Source organism: Cygnus atratus, chromosome 5 (genome assembly GCF_013377495.2).
Source record: "Cygnus atratus isolate AKBS03 ecotype Queensland, Australia chromosome 5, CAtr_DNAZoo_HiC_assembly, whole genome shotgun sequence".
Taxonomy (NCBI): domain Eukaryota; kingdom Metazoa; phylum Chordata; class Aves; order Anseriformes; family Anatidae; genus Cygnus; species Cygnus atratus.
Window position 1 is genome coordinate 42,530,543 of NC_066366.1, and position 14,606 is coordinate 42,545,148.

The following is a 14,606-nucleotide window of genomic DNA, read 5'->3' on the forward strand; positions in this document are numbered from 1 at the left end:
TTTAGAAGAATATTTTAGTCCTGCATCAGCTTACAGAAGGTCCTCCTGAGAGCAGGGAAATTCTAGTAATACGCAGCTGGCACGCAAACATGTGCACATGAAGGGATTGCTCGCTGGAGCATATCTCTGCCACGTGCCATTTGAGCCACATGTGGAGGTCTCTGTTCAACACGGCGGCTCTCTGGACCAGGCAGCCAGAGAAGGTCTTGAGTGGAGACCGAGGGGTAAAAGCTTGAATTGAGACCAAATGGTCTCAAATTGTATGGGAACTCCACCGTTGCTCAAATGAAAAATCAAGAGAAGTCTGGTGACTACACCGCCGGGCTTCCTTAGGGAACAACAGCCAGAAAGGCTTAAGAAGCTTAGTAGAAATAGCTACCCAGGCCCAGCCATCCTTAAGCGTAAAGGAGAGCTGGTGGATTGGTCTGCAGACTTGACAGTCTTGAAAAGAACATCACGGAGAATCCTGTGTGGTCATGAGATAGGTCCCACCAAACTGCAGAACTCGTTTGGACAAGACCCTAAGGGCAATTGCGTGTGCGCTGCTGGCGACTGATCCTTAAACGCTTGCAGCAAATAATATAGTGCTGGAAAGGAATCAGGTGATCCTACAAAGAGCTCATCTGAGGAGGAAACTGTGGAGCAGGTGACACCGTAGTTCCCACAGCGCCGGACTGAGCTGCGCACAAAGGGCTTGCTTTGATCAGAGGAACAGCCCTGCTCTGCTCCTGTCATTTGGTCCTAGTTTGAAAAACTCTTACTGCCTTTAAGCATTTGTCATCTGTTCCGGGCTGGAGGAAGGACCTGACAGCTATACAAGTGCATTTACAGGCTGTGTGCCGAAAGATTTTTTCCCCCTTAAAATATTAGAAGATAAATACTTAATTTCATGTAGCTCTTTATTTGCAACAGCAGGAAGGAAACGTGCTTTTTTTTTTTAAAGCAACTTTAATCTGGCGTTGTTGCTTTCAATGAAGGTGCTACGTATTATCTACTGCTATTGTTATCCAGTGCTATAAAGTTGTGCTGTAATTAATTGCCACAGCAATGTGATCGTGGCACATATTTCAGAATATAAAGCAGAGGGAGAGGGGATGGGAGAAGCACGGAATAAAGACTACAGAGCAGAAACTGCCCTGCTTATTACTTGAGTCTTGAATGTTATTAGTCCAATTTGTTTAAGTAGTGTTTATTTGTAGGCAGTGTGGAGGATCCAGCCAGGCTGCACCTGCCTCCCCAGGCATGCTCAGACACAGCCTGGGATTGCACATCTTCAAGGGAGAGCAGGGTGGGGTTCCTTCAAATGACAGAGCCTGCTGCTAGGAGGAAGTTTCAAGCTGTAACTTGCAAAATATGCACAGCACACTACTGTAAAAATCAAACCATCGGAACAAGGAAGATCCAGGCGGAGAGCTGCAACTAATCATGCAAAAAGCCAGAAGGAGCTGCTCTTTGTCCTCAGCATGTGCAGTGCAGTTCTCAAGGAATGCTGGCGTCTCTTCTAGCGTGAGGAAAAGACAGGTACACAAGAGCATGAGCATTTCCGTGCCATTTCCTGGTACTTAACTGTCACACAAGGCACTAGGCGTCCTAGCGAGGATGCTGAGTAATGGATCTACCTTAGGTTGCAGGTCCTGGTTAGGACGATGTGACTAGAGGGCCATGGATCACACGACTGCTGCTGTCCCCGACGGTTCCACCTCTTGCTGCCTCCCCTCCAGCACAAGTGATGCAATGAGCACAGCTGAGCGAGCACAGCGATGAGCAGGAGAAGAGCTGACTGCAAAGGGGGGAGGAGGGGAGAGCAACCACTCAAAGGCACAATAAATGTTTGCCAAAATTGAGTATGGACACTTACCAAGGTACAGCACATGAAAGGCTGCTTCCTTTTGATAAGGTACAAGGAATAATCTTTCACTGAAGGAGGTGGGACAAAAGAGATGCACCAACTGGCCTCCCTTATCACTGCAGTCTGAGTTCTTCATGGTGGGATTATCTTTACATGTCACAGAGAGTCAAGCATATCAACAACGCTGAGCGAGTAATAAAAAATACTCCAAAATTTACTCCTGCAGGAAGGTGAGAGCTCTTTCACTTGTTTTAATCCTTTATGTTTTGTACCTTTTTTTGCCTTTTTGCAGCAATAAGCAGCAGACGCTGGGAAAGAGAGCTCTAAGCACAAACGCCTAGCGTATCAAGCTAGATCAAACAAGCCTGCCCCATCTTACTCAGTGGCCTATATTTTCCAGCAGCAGACCAGATATTCAGGCTTCCCGCTCCCTCCCTAGTTCTGCCCCTAGCTCTGACACGAATCAAACCTACAGAAGCACCTTGTCCTTACCCCAGCTGCGTGCCAGCCTGGACATGTTCACACGAAAACCTGGGCTGCGCTATGATCTTTTCCCTCGCTACCTTGCTGTGTGCAGCGAAGAGGAAGATTGCCTCAGATAGCTCTGGAACACAGCGATTCAAAGCAACCCCCGTCCTGTCTTTGATTTGAATGCGCTGTGCTTTCCATCATCGCCAAAGGGGAGCTCCTACCTCTGACACACAGCTCTGCACTCTCCTTCACCCCGGCCCTCGCGGGGTTGCATCAGCAAGACCGGCTCCAGCCTCGGAGCTGTCTGGGGGAAGGACGCAGGCTGCGGGCACGTGGCGTGGCGCTGGAAGCTGGTCCCAGACACCTGTGTCGCACAGGCGCTTTGGGGTTCAGCTGTGCACAGTTGTTAGTGCCAGTCCCTTTTATCCCGGGGGAAGGCAGAGCGGCAGCTGGGGCAGTAACCAAAGGCCGCCATCGCTCTTGCTCTGACAGGTGACTCGGCTGAAACACTCCAGCTTGCCCGGCTGGGAAAGGGATAAAACACACAGCGACTGGGAGAGTGGCGTCGCCCTTTCCTTGCTGCAGTCCTCAGTTACGGCTAGCAGAGCCCTGTCCGGCTTTGAGCACCAAGCACTTACTCATGGAAGGGCAAAACGCCGTTGTGGCTTCGACGTGGGCTCGGGGCTGGCCCCCAGGGCGAAGCCCCCACCTCGCGCCGCTCATCGGCGGCCGGGAGGCAAAAGCAGGCCTCTGCGGCGGCGGCCGGCCCGAGGAGCGAGCGGAGGCTTGCAGCAGCATGGCTGCTTTCTCTGCACATTCCTCTGGTGACGCCGCTCGTTACCCAGCATGCAGATAACCCTGAGTCAAGGCTCTGGTATGAGCGGCGCTGCCAGGAGCTGCGTGCTCGGCATACAGGGCTGCGGTTGAAGCCGAGGTGAAGCAGCCGGCTGCGCCCTGCCTGCCTCCCCTGCTCGGCCCCGCCGGCCACCCCGTCACCCATGGGCAGCAAAGGAGCTTTCCAGGCCCTCCCTCCGCCCCACCGCTCACCCAGGGATCATGCCCATTGAGAAGCTCTCAGCCTAGTAGTAATCCCGACGACTTCAGCCGCTGCTAATAAATCCCACCCCTCCGCCCCTCCCAACCTGCCTCCATGCAAATCCATTTGTAGGTTACTTGAACAATGGCAGCGCTGTGATCAGCCCTCCCCTCTGGCAGCCCGCAGCGAGGGAGGGGAGGAGGATGATGACAGTGGGGAATTCTGCTCGGCTCCTTGAAGCTGCACAGACATGTTTCGTGTCCCCGTTCCCAGCCCCAGCGCCGAGGCAGCCGGGCGGGCGGGGATCGCACGGCACGGCGTGGCACGGCTCGGGCCCGGCACTGCCAGCCTCAGCCCTCACTCCCAGGGCACCGAACAAAGCAGCGGGCCTTCACGATGGGAAAAATAATTTAAAACAATGGGTTCCCCCCTGTAAGGCCAGCTTAGAGGCAGCGCTTGCCCCACTATGCCCAATGTATGCCCAGAGAGCAGCAGCAGCTCCCTAGGATCGGTCTTGTGGTTTGGGGAAGGGGGAAACCACAGACTTCTTGCTGTAGGGCTGCCCGGTGTGGGAAGGGGTTGTTTTCCCGAAAGTAAGCTGTTCTTCGTGGCCAGCAGCAGCTCACATCTCTGGGATTTCTTTGCAAAGGGTCATAAAAGCAGCAGCGAGTGCATATGGCCGAGCGGGCTCCAGGGGGAAGGGCTGCGAGCGGATGCCAAATCAGCTGAAACCTAAGAAGCTTGACCTTCCTCACCTCCACCCCTGCTCCCACCTCCTCCGAACAGCCCTACAAGGGCGCATCGGGAAGGCCCGTCAGCAGGGGAATGCGGCCGCGGCCGTCAGCAGGCACGGCCATGTGCGCGGAGCAGGGCACAGCCACCTCGGGGCAGCGGCACCGCCACCAGCGCAGGGCCCGCAGCGCCCGGGCGGGCACAGCAGGAGCAGCGGGGCCGTGCCACGCGGAACCCACCCAGCCCCAGCGGCCCAGCCAGTCCAACCAGTTGGGGGGCCGTACTGGCCGGCCAGACCGGCGGCAAGCATCCTCCCTGGCCCGTTCGCTCGTCTGGCTGCTCCCTTCTGCTTCTCCCTCGCCGGTTCCCCGAGTGGCTGGAAGGAGCTGGGTTTGCTGGCAGAAAGCTGAAGCCGCACGTAACCTCCCGGGCTTCTCATGGTGCAGGCCAGCCTGCTCCCAGGGAGCTGGAGCTGCGGGCGCGGGGCCGGCTCGCCGAGGAGCCCGGGAATAGCCCCACTCCAAGAGCACGCACCTAATCCTTCTTTAAGACACGCACAGGGGAAAAGATCTTGTCTGCAGCGCTTTCCCTATCACCCCATCAGCGGAGGCATTGCCGTTGCCAGTCTGTATTCCGGGTTTTAAGGCAGGGACTGAAACAACAAAAGCTCAGTACACGCTTTTCAGATGCTATGAAAATAAACCCAGCAGTTTCACGCGGTGCCTGTTTCTACACGGGGAGGGTGTAAGCATGCCCTCTGCGTCTTCCAGGGGATGATTGTAAGGACAGCTATGTAGGTACAGAGCGATGTTTTGGGTAGAAAATGCATGCTGTAATGGATTCTGGTGGCTGAACGCCAAGGGGGAAGCTGTTCTGCTTCAAGAATAGCCTTACAAGAGTCAGCATTACAGTGACAGTTCAGTACTCTGCTGCAAATCTACAGGATGTGTCACTTTGGCACAGAAAGAGGCTGCTAATGCACAACACATACCACCCTACTATGAATGGAGAATGGCCGCATACCACAAAAAGAAAAAGAAAGAAAGAAAGAAAGAAAGAAAGAAAAAAGAAAGAAAGAAAGAGGCAAGAACGGGAGAAGAGGGAAGCTGCAAAGCAACTACTGCATAGTAAGCTGGGAACCTGAGAGCTCGGAGGAGACAAAGCCCTTTCCCTTGAGGGGAAGAAAAACTCAGCTCGCAAGACACGTAAAGAAGCAAAGACAACCCTTTTTCCAGTGACTACTGCAGCTTCGCAAAGCTCTGCTGGCAGCCAGCCGATTTGAAGAGATTGCAGTTTCAAAACAATGTTAGCCCTGACTAGTTTGGAGCTCAAATGTTGAAGGGAGGGGGTGGGGGGGGGGAGAGGAAGAGCATGCTTATGTGCACAACATTGCTAAGCAAATAGGAAAGATAACAGGATTTGTACGGAAGGAGGCTCCTGATGGAGCTGTGTAGTATTTCCCCCAAATGGACATAACATCTCCTCGCTGCACAAACACTTCCATCTCCAACTCGCACAGAGCTGCCAACGCTTAAAAAACAAACATCCAGTGACACACATGTTCTAGCCCATTTCTTAGAAAATAAGGCTGCGAGGCTATTAAAAGAAACATCAAGAATAATCTCACTGGAAAAAAAAAAAAGAAAAAAAACTTTGGGAAAATAAACCATTTAAATACTTCCCCTTTACAAGAAGGAATGGGAGCACAACAAATGACCACCTGGACAAATAAATTCACGTACACCGTTTATTCAGGCAAACATTGGGCTTTACCTTAAATAACTGGTAAACCTGGGGGAGGGGAGCACTACTGTGCAATGCAGAAACCGGCCGAATCGCTGCACGTGAGCCTCGCGGCGGCTCCCCTTTCCCCCTCCTCGAAAAACGGTTCCAGCCTGTTTGTCAGCTGTGGTCGTCTGCAGAAAGTGAAAAACCTATGGAGTGGGTTCAAAGAAACGCTGGCTAATATGCCCAGACTGGCTGCCTAATGAGCCAGAGTAAAAGAAAAGGTCACATGGCTCCAAAAACCTCCATACAACAAATGCCCCGTAGCTATGGTTAACTTTAATTAACTGCAGTATTACAATTCTCTTCAAGCTTATTTGCCACCTTTGTCCACTGCCCCTTACCTTTCCTTTGCCTGCTAAAAATCGAACCGATGGGGCTCCTAAGTGGCCTTACGCTTCAGAAATCCTGCCTGATAAAAGCTTCTCACGACTGCTCTTCAATTAAAGAAATCCACCAAACTGAGCTCTTCGTAACTCTGACTACTGATGACTGATTTCCAGATTATGAGAGTGGCTCTGTTTGTATAAATCGGGGTATTCACACTCCTGTGACGGAACTAAATGTTGAATAGCCAGTAGTTTTTCTCTCTTGATGGCAGTTGCGATTCACACACGAATATTACTTCTCTCCTTGTTAGGTTTAACTTGAATTTCTTGCATGTCTACGATTCTTTTCTCTGCCAGTCCTTAACCCACAATGTAAATCCCCCTATCTCTTGATCTGGTCATAAACTGCTGGGTGGTAACTGCATGCTTAAAAATAATTTAAAGCAGGTTCAGTACAAATCCATACTCTAACTAATGTGTAGGTTGGATCCAATAATTAACTCAAAACATTTTTGCTCTGCATTATTCACCTAAATTCACTACATAAGAACAGGATGTTCTGAGATTTTTAAGCACCAGTATATCACTAGGCAGAAAAAAATGACACAGATACACAAAGTTATGGTCTGAAATAACAAATATTGTGATGCAGAAGAATTAAGCTGAGAACATAACCCCCCATATACAAAGTAGGAGGAGTATGCAGCTACACAAGAAAGCAAAGATCCATATGCACACTAAGCACATAGTTCTCAAGGCTTCCACCATTCCAGTTAGCCTTTCCACCAGGAAAAAAAACGCAAAAAGAGCACCTGGATACCAAATGCCATCCAGACTTTTGAAAAGTACCTCTTGTGTGTGTATATATATATATAATATATATATTTTTGAGGGTGGAGGAATCTTTACAGTTCAATAAAACTCAGAGCTCATCACTCAGACGCTGTTACAGCTGGAAGATCTCTGCGTTCTGCTGGTCAAACTGCAAAGCAGTGCTGCTGGGTTTGTTTCGAGGTTGTTGTTGTTGTTTGTTTTTTTTTTTTAAATCTTTCCTCCATTTGACTCATTGGAAAGGACAAAGTTCACATTAGGTTTGTTTGCATTTTCTAGCTAGTGTGAGGCCCGCGTATTTACTTTGCCTGTTGATCACCTCACAGGTATTGCGCTGCTCCCCAGTCCCCACAAAACGCCAGTGTCACATAAAACAGTTAATTACACCAAGAATCACAAACGATCCTCGCCAGAGGGAAAGCATTTCAATTCAGTGCTTTACAGGAAGCTTTCTCACCTGAAAACACAACAGACGACAGCTCAGATCACCAACCCAGTTCCCAAAAGCAAAAGCCACTGCCCAAGCGGGGTAGCTGCCCAGCAGCTGCACCACCAGCCGCGGGGGCTGGCACTTCCCACTACCCCTTTTTGCGCCCTGCTCGGCTACAGCCCTGCCTCACCAAGCCTACGGCCAGCGTCGAGCTTCGACAGCCACGTCTAAATTCAGCTAAAAGTATTAACCACGTGATGCTGGGGGTTTTTTGTTTTGCTTTTTCTGTCGTTTTGTTTTTGTGAAAGAGGGCTTCCTTTCAAATCTCGAGCCTTACCGAAGGGCACAGGCAATGGACGCAGGCTGCATTGCAAACGCTGTTTGCAGCTGGAGAGCTGGGGGTGGGGGGGGGAGAAGGGAGGAGGAAATGAGATGCAGAAACAGTAAATAGAAAATGCTTAGTCAGCAACTGTTACTGCAACATTAAAGGTGAAACGCAAATAGGCACCGTGCCAAGATTTAGATAAGTTTGATAACACCATCAACATCATCGGCTTACTACACGTATGCGAAAGTGTGCGTTACAAGTGCCACAATTATCACAAGGAACCAAAGGCTCTCGCTATAATGGAGACTTTTAAAAAGGCAGCACGGCATGCTCACGCTGCCTGAGCTCCGGGAAAAATAAAGCTTGCTACTCGAGAAGTATTAATATCAATTGAATTTATTACAATTTACTAAGCTCCAAGGCACATTACAGTGTTCTGTTAACTACAGAAATGTATAAAGGACAAACAGAGCATGTTTCTCATGTACAGCATTTTGCTCTACTGTTCAAAAGCATCCGTGCATCAATAAAAGCAAAAACAAAAAACACATGAAGATTAAAAACGTTCAGATCAATAGAAACAAACTGAAACATTTTCCTTACAAACTTGCAACAAAAAACACCCTCCCCCCAGAGCCACCCCACCGTTTTGCAAACAAAAAACGAAAACAAAAAAAAAATAAAGTGAGAGACTAACACTCAGGGCTTGTAAAACATAAGCTGTCACCATTTTTTGTAGCAATTTTTTAGGCATCAACACTGGCCTTGGCAAAAAAAAAAATTTTTTTTTGTATTTTTTTTTTTGTGTTTTTCTTCTTCTTTCAGAGAAGTGCATACATTTACAAAAATACACACCAGCAGCAGGTAATCGCTAAGGGCTATTAACTTTGTACCTAGCCAACACACTGCCAAAGAAATGAGAACAGGTATTATGTAGTAACCAAACAATATTATATTCTGTTTAACAAAAACCAGCTCTATCCTTCAAATGAAGAAGAGTACATACCTTTGTTTCAAAATATAGAAACATACGACGAAAATAATGTCTATACATAAGACTAACTTTTGCAGTTTGTTATATTCACAATTCTACATCTTCAGGAGTCTGAAGGGATTGGATTTCCTATTCAAGGGTCTCTCTCCTTTTTCACTTTAACGTCCCCAGCTAAAATGGTAGCGATCTCGCCCTGCATGAAGGCCCAAGGCACATTGGAACCTACCAGGGGGCATTTCTCTCCGCTGGGGCAGTAGACCTCGCCCGTCGCCCCTTGGGCCTTGATGCTCTCTCTGGAACAAGGGAAGCAGAACTTGTGGCTGGGCACAGAGGGGCACTGAACAAAGTGGGTGTCCTCCAAGCGTTCGTGGCAAATGGTGCAGCACAGGGGCCCGCTGTTGGCCATGGGGGAGTCCGGAATGTTTTGGGGGTGCACTTGGTCCATGGCAGGGGTGGGCGCTGGGGGGAGGAGGGGCCACTTGCAGGTTCATGTCCCCGTTGCGGGAGGCCAGGCGGCGCTGGCCCGGCACGGAGGCCGGCGACACGGGGCTGCTGCTGTTCCTGCGGGTGGACGTGGTGGAGTGCACCGAGCTGCCGTCCTTGGGCGAGTGGGCATTGCCCAGCGTGTCGGCCACCGACATGAGCGCGGCCATGGGGGACTGTCCGTTCTGGGGGGCGGACTCGGGCGGCGTGGTCCGGTTGGAGTGGGGCCCGAGGGGCGGCGGCGGTGGCGGCGGGGGGCCCCCGCCGTGCACCGCCCCGAAGCCCCCGGCCGACATGGTGAGCTTGAGCGCTTCGCTCTGGCTGGCCATCCACTGCTGCCGCTGCTGCTCGTCGCTCAGCTTCAGGGCCCCCTCGGCCGAGTCCGAGGGCTCAGGAGACGCCTTTCTCTTGCGCATGGCCCCGCCACCGCCACCGCCACCACCGCCTGGGCCCCTGGAGGCGGCGGCTGTGCCCTGAGCCCCGCCAGCCCCAGCCCCGGGTCGCGGAAGGCTTACCAGGGCCGTGGGCAGCATGGGGCAGCTGGCGTCCAGGTAGGGCTGCGGCAGCATGTCTGCACCCACCAGCTCCTTGAAGAAGCGCACCGACTCGGGCAGCAGGTCCCCCAACAGCCGCCAGTCTCCAGAGCCGTGCTTCTTCTCATACTCCAGGTACTTGAAGCCCGAGGAGAGGCCGCGGCCGAAGTCCTTCATGCAGTCCTGGTACATCTGCTTGGCCACGCCAGAGGCGCTGGAGAAGACGGTGCCGGAGCCGCTGGGGTACTCGATGAAGAGCTTCAGCTCATAGTCCATGCCCGGCTTGGAGACGGCGTCGAAGGCAAAGACGCGGCCGAGCAGGGCATGATCCTTCTTGAAGCGCACCTCATAGGGGGTGCAGCCGGCCAGCGTCAGCAGCGTGTCCCGCACGATCTTGGGCTTGCTGGCCCACTCCTCGGCCCGGTTCCGCAGGCTCTCGCTCAGCTCGGCCAGCGCCTCGGCGTTGCGCTGCTTCTCCTTCAGCTCCCGCTCTTGGTCACTGCTGGACACCGAGCCCGGCCGCTTGCCACAGGCCTCCGACGAGGAGCCGCCGCTGCCCCCGGCACCGCTGCCGCCACCGCCGCAGGTGCCCCCCTGGGAGGAAGCAGAGGGGGCTGGGGGCCCGCCGCCGCCACGGCCACCCAGACCCCCGTGCGGCGGGGGCAGCGCCACGCCGGAGGTGGCGGGCCCGTTGAGCAGGGTCTGCGGCAGCAGGTTGGGGGGCACGTTCAGCTGGGCGCCGGCAGCCCCCGGGGGCAGGCCGGACACCAGCCCGCCGTGCGTGCCGCGGCGGGAGGAGGAGGAGGACGACGAGGAGTTGGGGCTCTGCCGGTTGAGCTCCGGGGGCCCGTCCTCGGGCGGCTTGGGGAAGCCGTTGGGGCCCCCCAGCCCGTTGGGCAGGCGGGCTCCGTGGCTGCCGCCCAGGCTGCCGGGCGGCGGCGGGTACTCGAAGCGGCTGCGCTGCTCGGCCGCCGCGGCGCTGAGCCCGTAGCGATCCAGGCTGGACTGGGCGAGCCCCGCCGAGGCCGCCTTGGAGGAGGCGTCCACATGGTTGAGCTGCTGCTGGGCCGCCGCCGCCGCCGCCGCTTCCTTGGCGGAGAGGGGCACTGCCTTGACGCCGACCGGCGGCGGGGGCCCCGGGGAGCGGCCGTCCTGGAAGCAGCCGTGCGCCCGCTTCAGCTGCCGGGCCGTCTCGATGACGAACTCGATGCGGTCGGCGCCCTCGTAGTTGACGCAGCCCCGGCACACGGGCTCGGTGAAGTCCCAGATCATGGCCCAGGGCATGCGGGGCAGGTCGCACAGGTAGCACGACTGCCGCCGGGACGACGACACCTGCGCGGCGGACATGGTGCCGCTGGCCGGGGCGCTGCTGCCGCTGCCGCCGGCGAAGGGGCTGGCTCGCTCGTCCCCCCCGGGCTGCGGCGGGGGGGGGGGCTCCGTACCTGCTCCCGCTGCCCCCGGCGGCGCTGGAAGGGACGGAGGGGGGGGGCGGCGGGGGGCTCGCCCGCTCCGAACCGGCTCCCGCCGCCGCCGCGGTCGGCTTCTCCCGCCGGGTCCCGCCGCCGGGCTGGGGAAGGGCTCGGCCGGCTCCTCCGGGGGGCTGGGCTGGGCTGGGCTGGGCTGGGGGGCGCCTTCCAGCCGCGGCTGCTTCCCTGCGCTCTCTAGCTCTCCGCCGCCGCTGCTCCTCCTCCGGGAGGAGGCGGAGGGAGGCGGGGGGGGGTCACCTTCCACCCGCCGCGGCTGCCCGGCGAGCTCGCGCTCCGCCGGCTGCCGAGCGCTGCGGCGGCTCGGGCGGCTCCTCCTGGTCCGAGCGCCGACCCGGAGCGGGGGCGGCCGGGGGGCAGCGGCGGCAGCAGCGTGCCGGGCGGCGCCGCCTGCTCCGCACTCACATCCTCGCCGCTGCTCGCGGTCCGAGCGCGGGGTGCTGCTGCTGCGCGCCGCCGCGTGTGCCTGCGCGCCCCCTCCTCCGCGCCGCGCTCCCCCCGCGCCGCCCTCCTCCTCCTCCTCCTCCTCCTCCTCCTCCCCGCCGCTCTCCCGGCTCGGCTGCACCCGGGCGGGGCCCCCGCGTCAGCGCCGAGCGCCCGCCCCCCTCTCCCTTCCCCCCGGCCCACTTGTTGCGCGGGGCGCGTGCCCGCCGTGCGCGCCCCCGCCTCTCCGCGCCCGGGCAGCACGTGCACGGCCCCGCCGGCGTGCCTGTGTGTGTGTGTGTGTGGGTGTGTGGGTGAGGGGGGGTGGTGGTGTCCCCCCTCCCCCCCGGCCGGGCGGGGTCTGTCTGAGCGGCGGGGGGACACAGGGTTTCCCCGGCGCTGTGCGCGCACACGGCTTCCCCCCCCCCCCCCCTTTAAATGGCTCCTTTAAACCTCCCCCCGGCAGCCCCGCTCCAAAAACAAAAGGCGCAGCCTTCCTCCTCCTCCTCCTCCTCCTCCCCCCCCCCCCCCAGCCGCAGCCGCCGCCCTGCGGGGCGGCCCGGCCTGGCACGGGGTTGCCGTTGCGTCACGGGCGCGCCCCCGAGCTGGCACGGGGCCGCGCGCGCCGTGCACGCCCTGCGCGCGCCGCCGCCGCCTCCCCGCCGTAGCGCCTGCGCCGCGCCTCCGCTGCCGGCCGCGGCGCCCCCCGGGGGTCTCGGGCGGTGGCGGCCGGGCAGGGGCCGGGGGGGCCCCGCAGCACCCCCGCGGGCCGGGCCGGCCTCGGTGGATGGTAAAACCCCGAGGGCTTTAAGGGGAAGGCGGTGAGAGGCGCGCGGTGAGGTGGTAGAGGGGCAGGCGCTGCTACAGCGCAGCTCGGAGACCGGCCCTGACAAAGCGAGTTACTCTTGCAGGAGACTCGGGGAAGCAGCGAGCAGGGAGAGACAATGCTCGGAGTTAGCCGAGGGCCCGCCGTGGGTGAGGAAGAGGAGCGAAGGAGGGGGATTTCGCGGCGACACCCCGGCTGCGGGCATCGCGGAGGCGCCTCTGGCCAGGTGAAGGCTGGCCAAGGAAACGCCTTCGCTTCCAGCCACAGCGACCTAGCCGTGGCCGCAGGATTTCTACGCCGGGTGGCTTGACCTGACCAAGCAGGCACATGCTGGCTGTGGTCCACAGGGGAAGGTCACCTCCTCTCGCTGCCCTGCGTTGAGCTTCATGGGAGAAGCAGAAGTGGGCTGTGGAAAAGGACAGCCCTGCTCTAAAAACTCGGGTTGTGAGAGCCGGGGCTTCGTCCTGAGCGCCGGGAGTGCGGGATCGCAGAACATCCCATCCCGCCTGCGTTTCAGTCCGCGGGTTGCACAAACCCAGCAAACGACAAGGAGCTCTGTGTGCTCCGGCCGCCCCTCACCCTGGCTCCTCGCTCCACTGAATCCTCCTGCAAGAAAGCCCTTTTTTGGTAACACTCACCTCACAGGAACAGACTTCTTGGCTCACAAGAGCAGTCTTTATAGTGGGTGTAAATAATAATCACCTTAGATATAATCTAGCCTCAGCAAACCATTTACAGGTGCTGTCAACTCCCTTTATAGTTTGTGAATAGAAAAAGAGCAGAGATTAGCATCTGTGACCCGACCAAACTGCCTTTACTTTTACTTGCAGGATACACAGTCGTGGAAATATGTTTGTTTTTCCGTAATGATTAAACCTCGATTTAAACTTTGGTCCTGGGCACGTACCGTGCCATTACGCAAGCAGCACTTAAGGCTGAAGTGTCAGTGTCAGCATAGCAACAATACGGCTAGCAGCGGCGGCGATCTCTGCAAGCTGATTGATGAAGAGAACTGCAATGTAAATGCAAATAAATGCCACGCCGTGGCACCTTCACAGGGAACGAGTTGTCAGGATCAATCGCATCTGTTAGGGGAAAATAGATTGAACGGTGGCAACGTGACGGAGCTAAAACCCACGGCAGCGCTGTTCCTGCGGGGTAGCGGCGTGCTCCGCTGCTCACCTTCCCTCTTCCCCGTCCATCACCACGCCAGCGGCGGGGCAGGGGCAATCCAGATCAGTCTCGCTGGATTTATACCGAACGTGGCTGGTGTTGATTTAGCTTTGAAATAATCCAGGAATTAAAATTACGTTTGGAGGAGGGAAAGAGGAAGCCCAAACAATGAAGCCATTCAGGTGCCTGATCTGGCTAAATGAAAGAAAGAAGCAGGCAAACAAAAAATAGCATTGGGAGGGGAGAAAAAGAAAAAAAAAGACAGTAGCTTGTTTAATAAGAGGGAGGGGAGCGCAAGGAGAGACGGAGCTGGAGCAGCGAACAAAGGCGAGTCAGCACTTTGGATGGCGATCCTGCGTGGCGTGCCCAAAGTTTACGACCTGCCAGGAGTCCCAATGGACCGGGAATCTAATTTTCACTATCAGAAGTAACATCTACTAACTCCTTCCTTCCAGTGCTAGGATAAAGACTGCCATCCGATAATCCCCTTCCCTTGATTCCCCTTACCCGCTTTATTACAAACTACCCGCGCACACACATCTGCGTAATGACAGAACATCAGGTGAAGCTTCAATTTAATCAAAGGAGTCAGAATGATCATAGGAAACACGGAGCGTATAAGCCAGCCAGCACCTTTCGTAGTGCAACTAGCAGAGGGTGCAATGCACCATGAAGGAAAAAGGGCCAAAATCCACGTGCCTGACTAAACCCCAGGTCTGCCAGGCTCTGCTCCGTGCCACCGCGCACGAGCGTCCCAAAACGCTGGGATTGCCATTGACCTCGATGCGAGAGTATTGCTGGCTATCGATCAGCAGCCCAGTGTTAATTACGCAGAATATAGGACAGCCCTAAAGTGTGCAAGCAGAAATAATTAGGAGCCCGTGATCTGGGCAGTTTGG

At 56.1% G+C, this 14,606-nt stretch overlaps 1 protein-coding gene and 1 long non-coding RNA gene across 4 annotated transcripts; both read right to left on the reverse strand.

Moving 5' to 3' along the window:
* Positions 1–881: 881 nt before the first annotated feature.
* On the reverse strand, positions 882–4,866 carry LOC118244535 (uncharacterized). 3 transcript variants are annotated; one of them, XR_004777563.2, is made up of 3 exons: positions 4,623–4,866; positions 1,620–1,780; positions 882–1,501 (listed from the first exon to the last, which is right to left on the reverse strand). It is a non-coding gene; the product is annotated as an uncharacterized LOC118244535 (long non-coding RNA). The 3 variants fall into 3 exon arrangements; XR_004777564.2 differs by lacking the exon at positions 4,623–4,866 and adding an exon at positions 3,368–3,468; XR_004777562.2 differs by lacking the exon at positions 4,623–4,866 and adding an exon at positions 2,959–3,143.
* Positions 4,867–8,169: 3,303 nt separating this feature from the next.
* On the reverse strand, positions 8,170–11,210 carry IRF2BPL (interferon regulatory factor 2 binding protein like). Its single transcript, XM_035539479.2, is given in 2 exon segments — positions 8,170–9,236; positions 9,238–11,210. Coding segments are annotated over 2 exon segments (2,229 nt in total). The 5' UTR covers positions 11,149–11,210; the 3' UTR covers positions 8,170–8,918.
* Between the last annotated feature and the right edge of the window lie 3,396 nt (positions 11,211–14,606).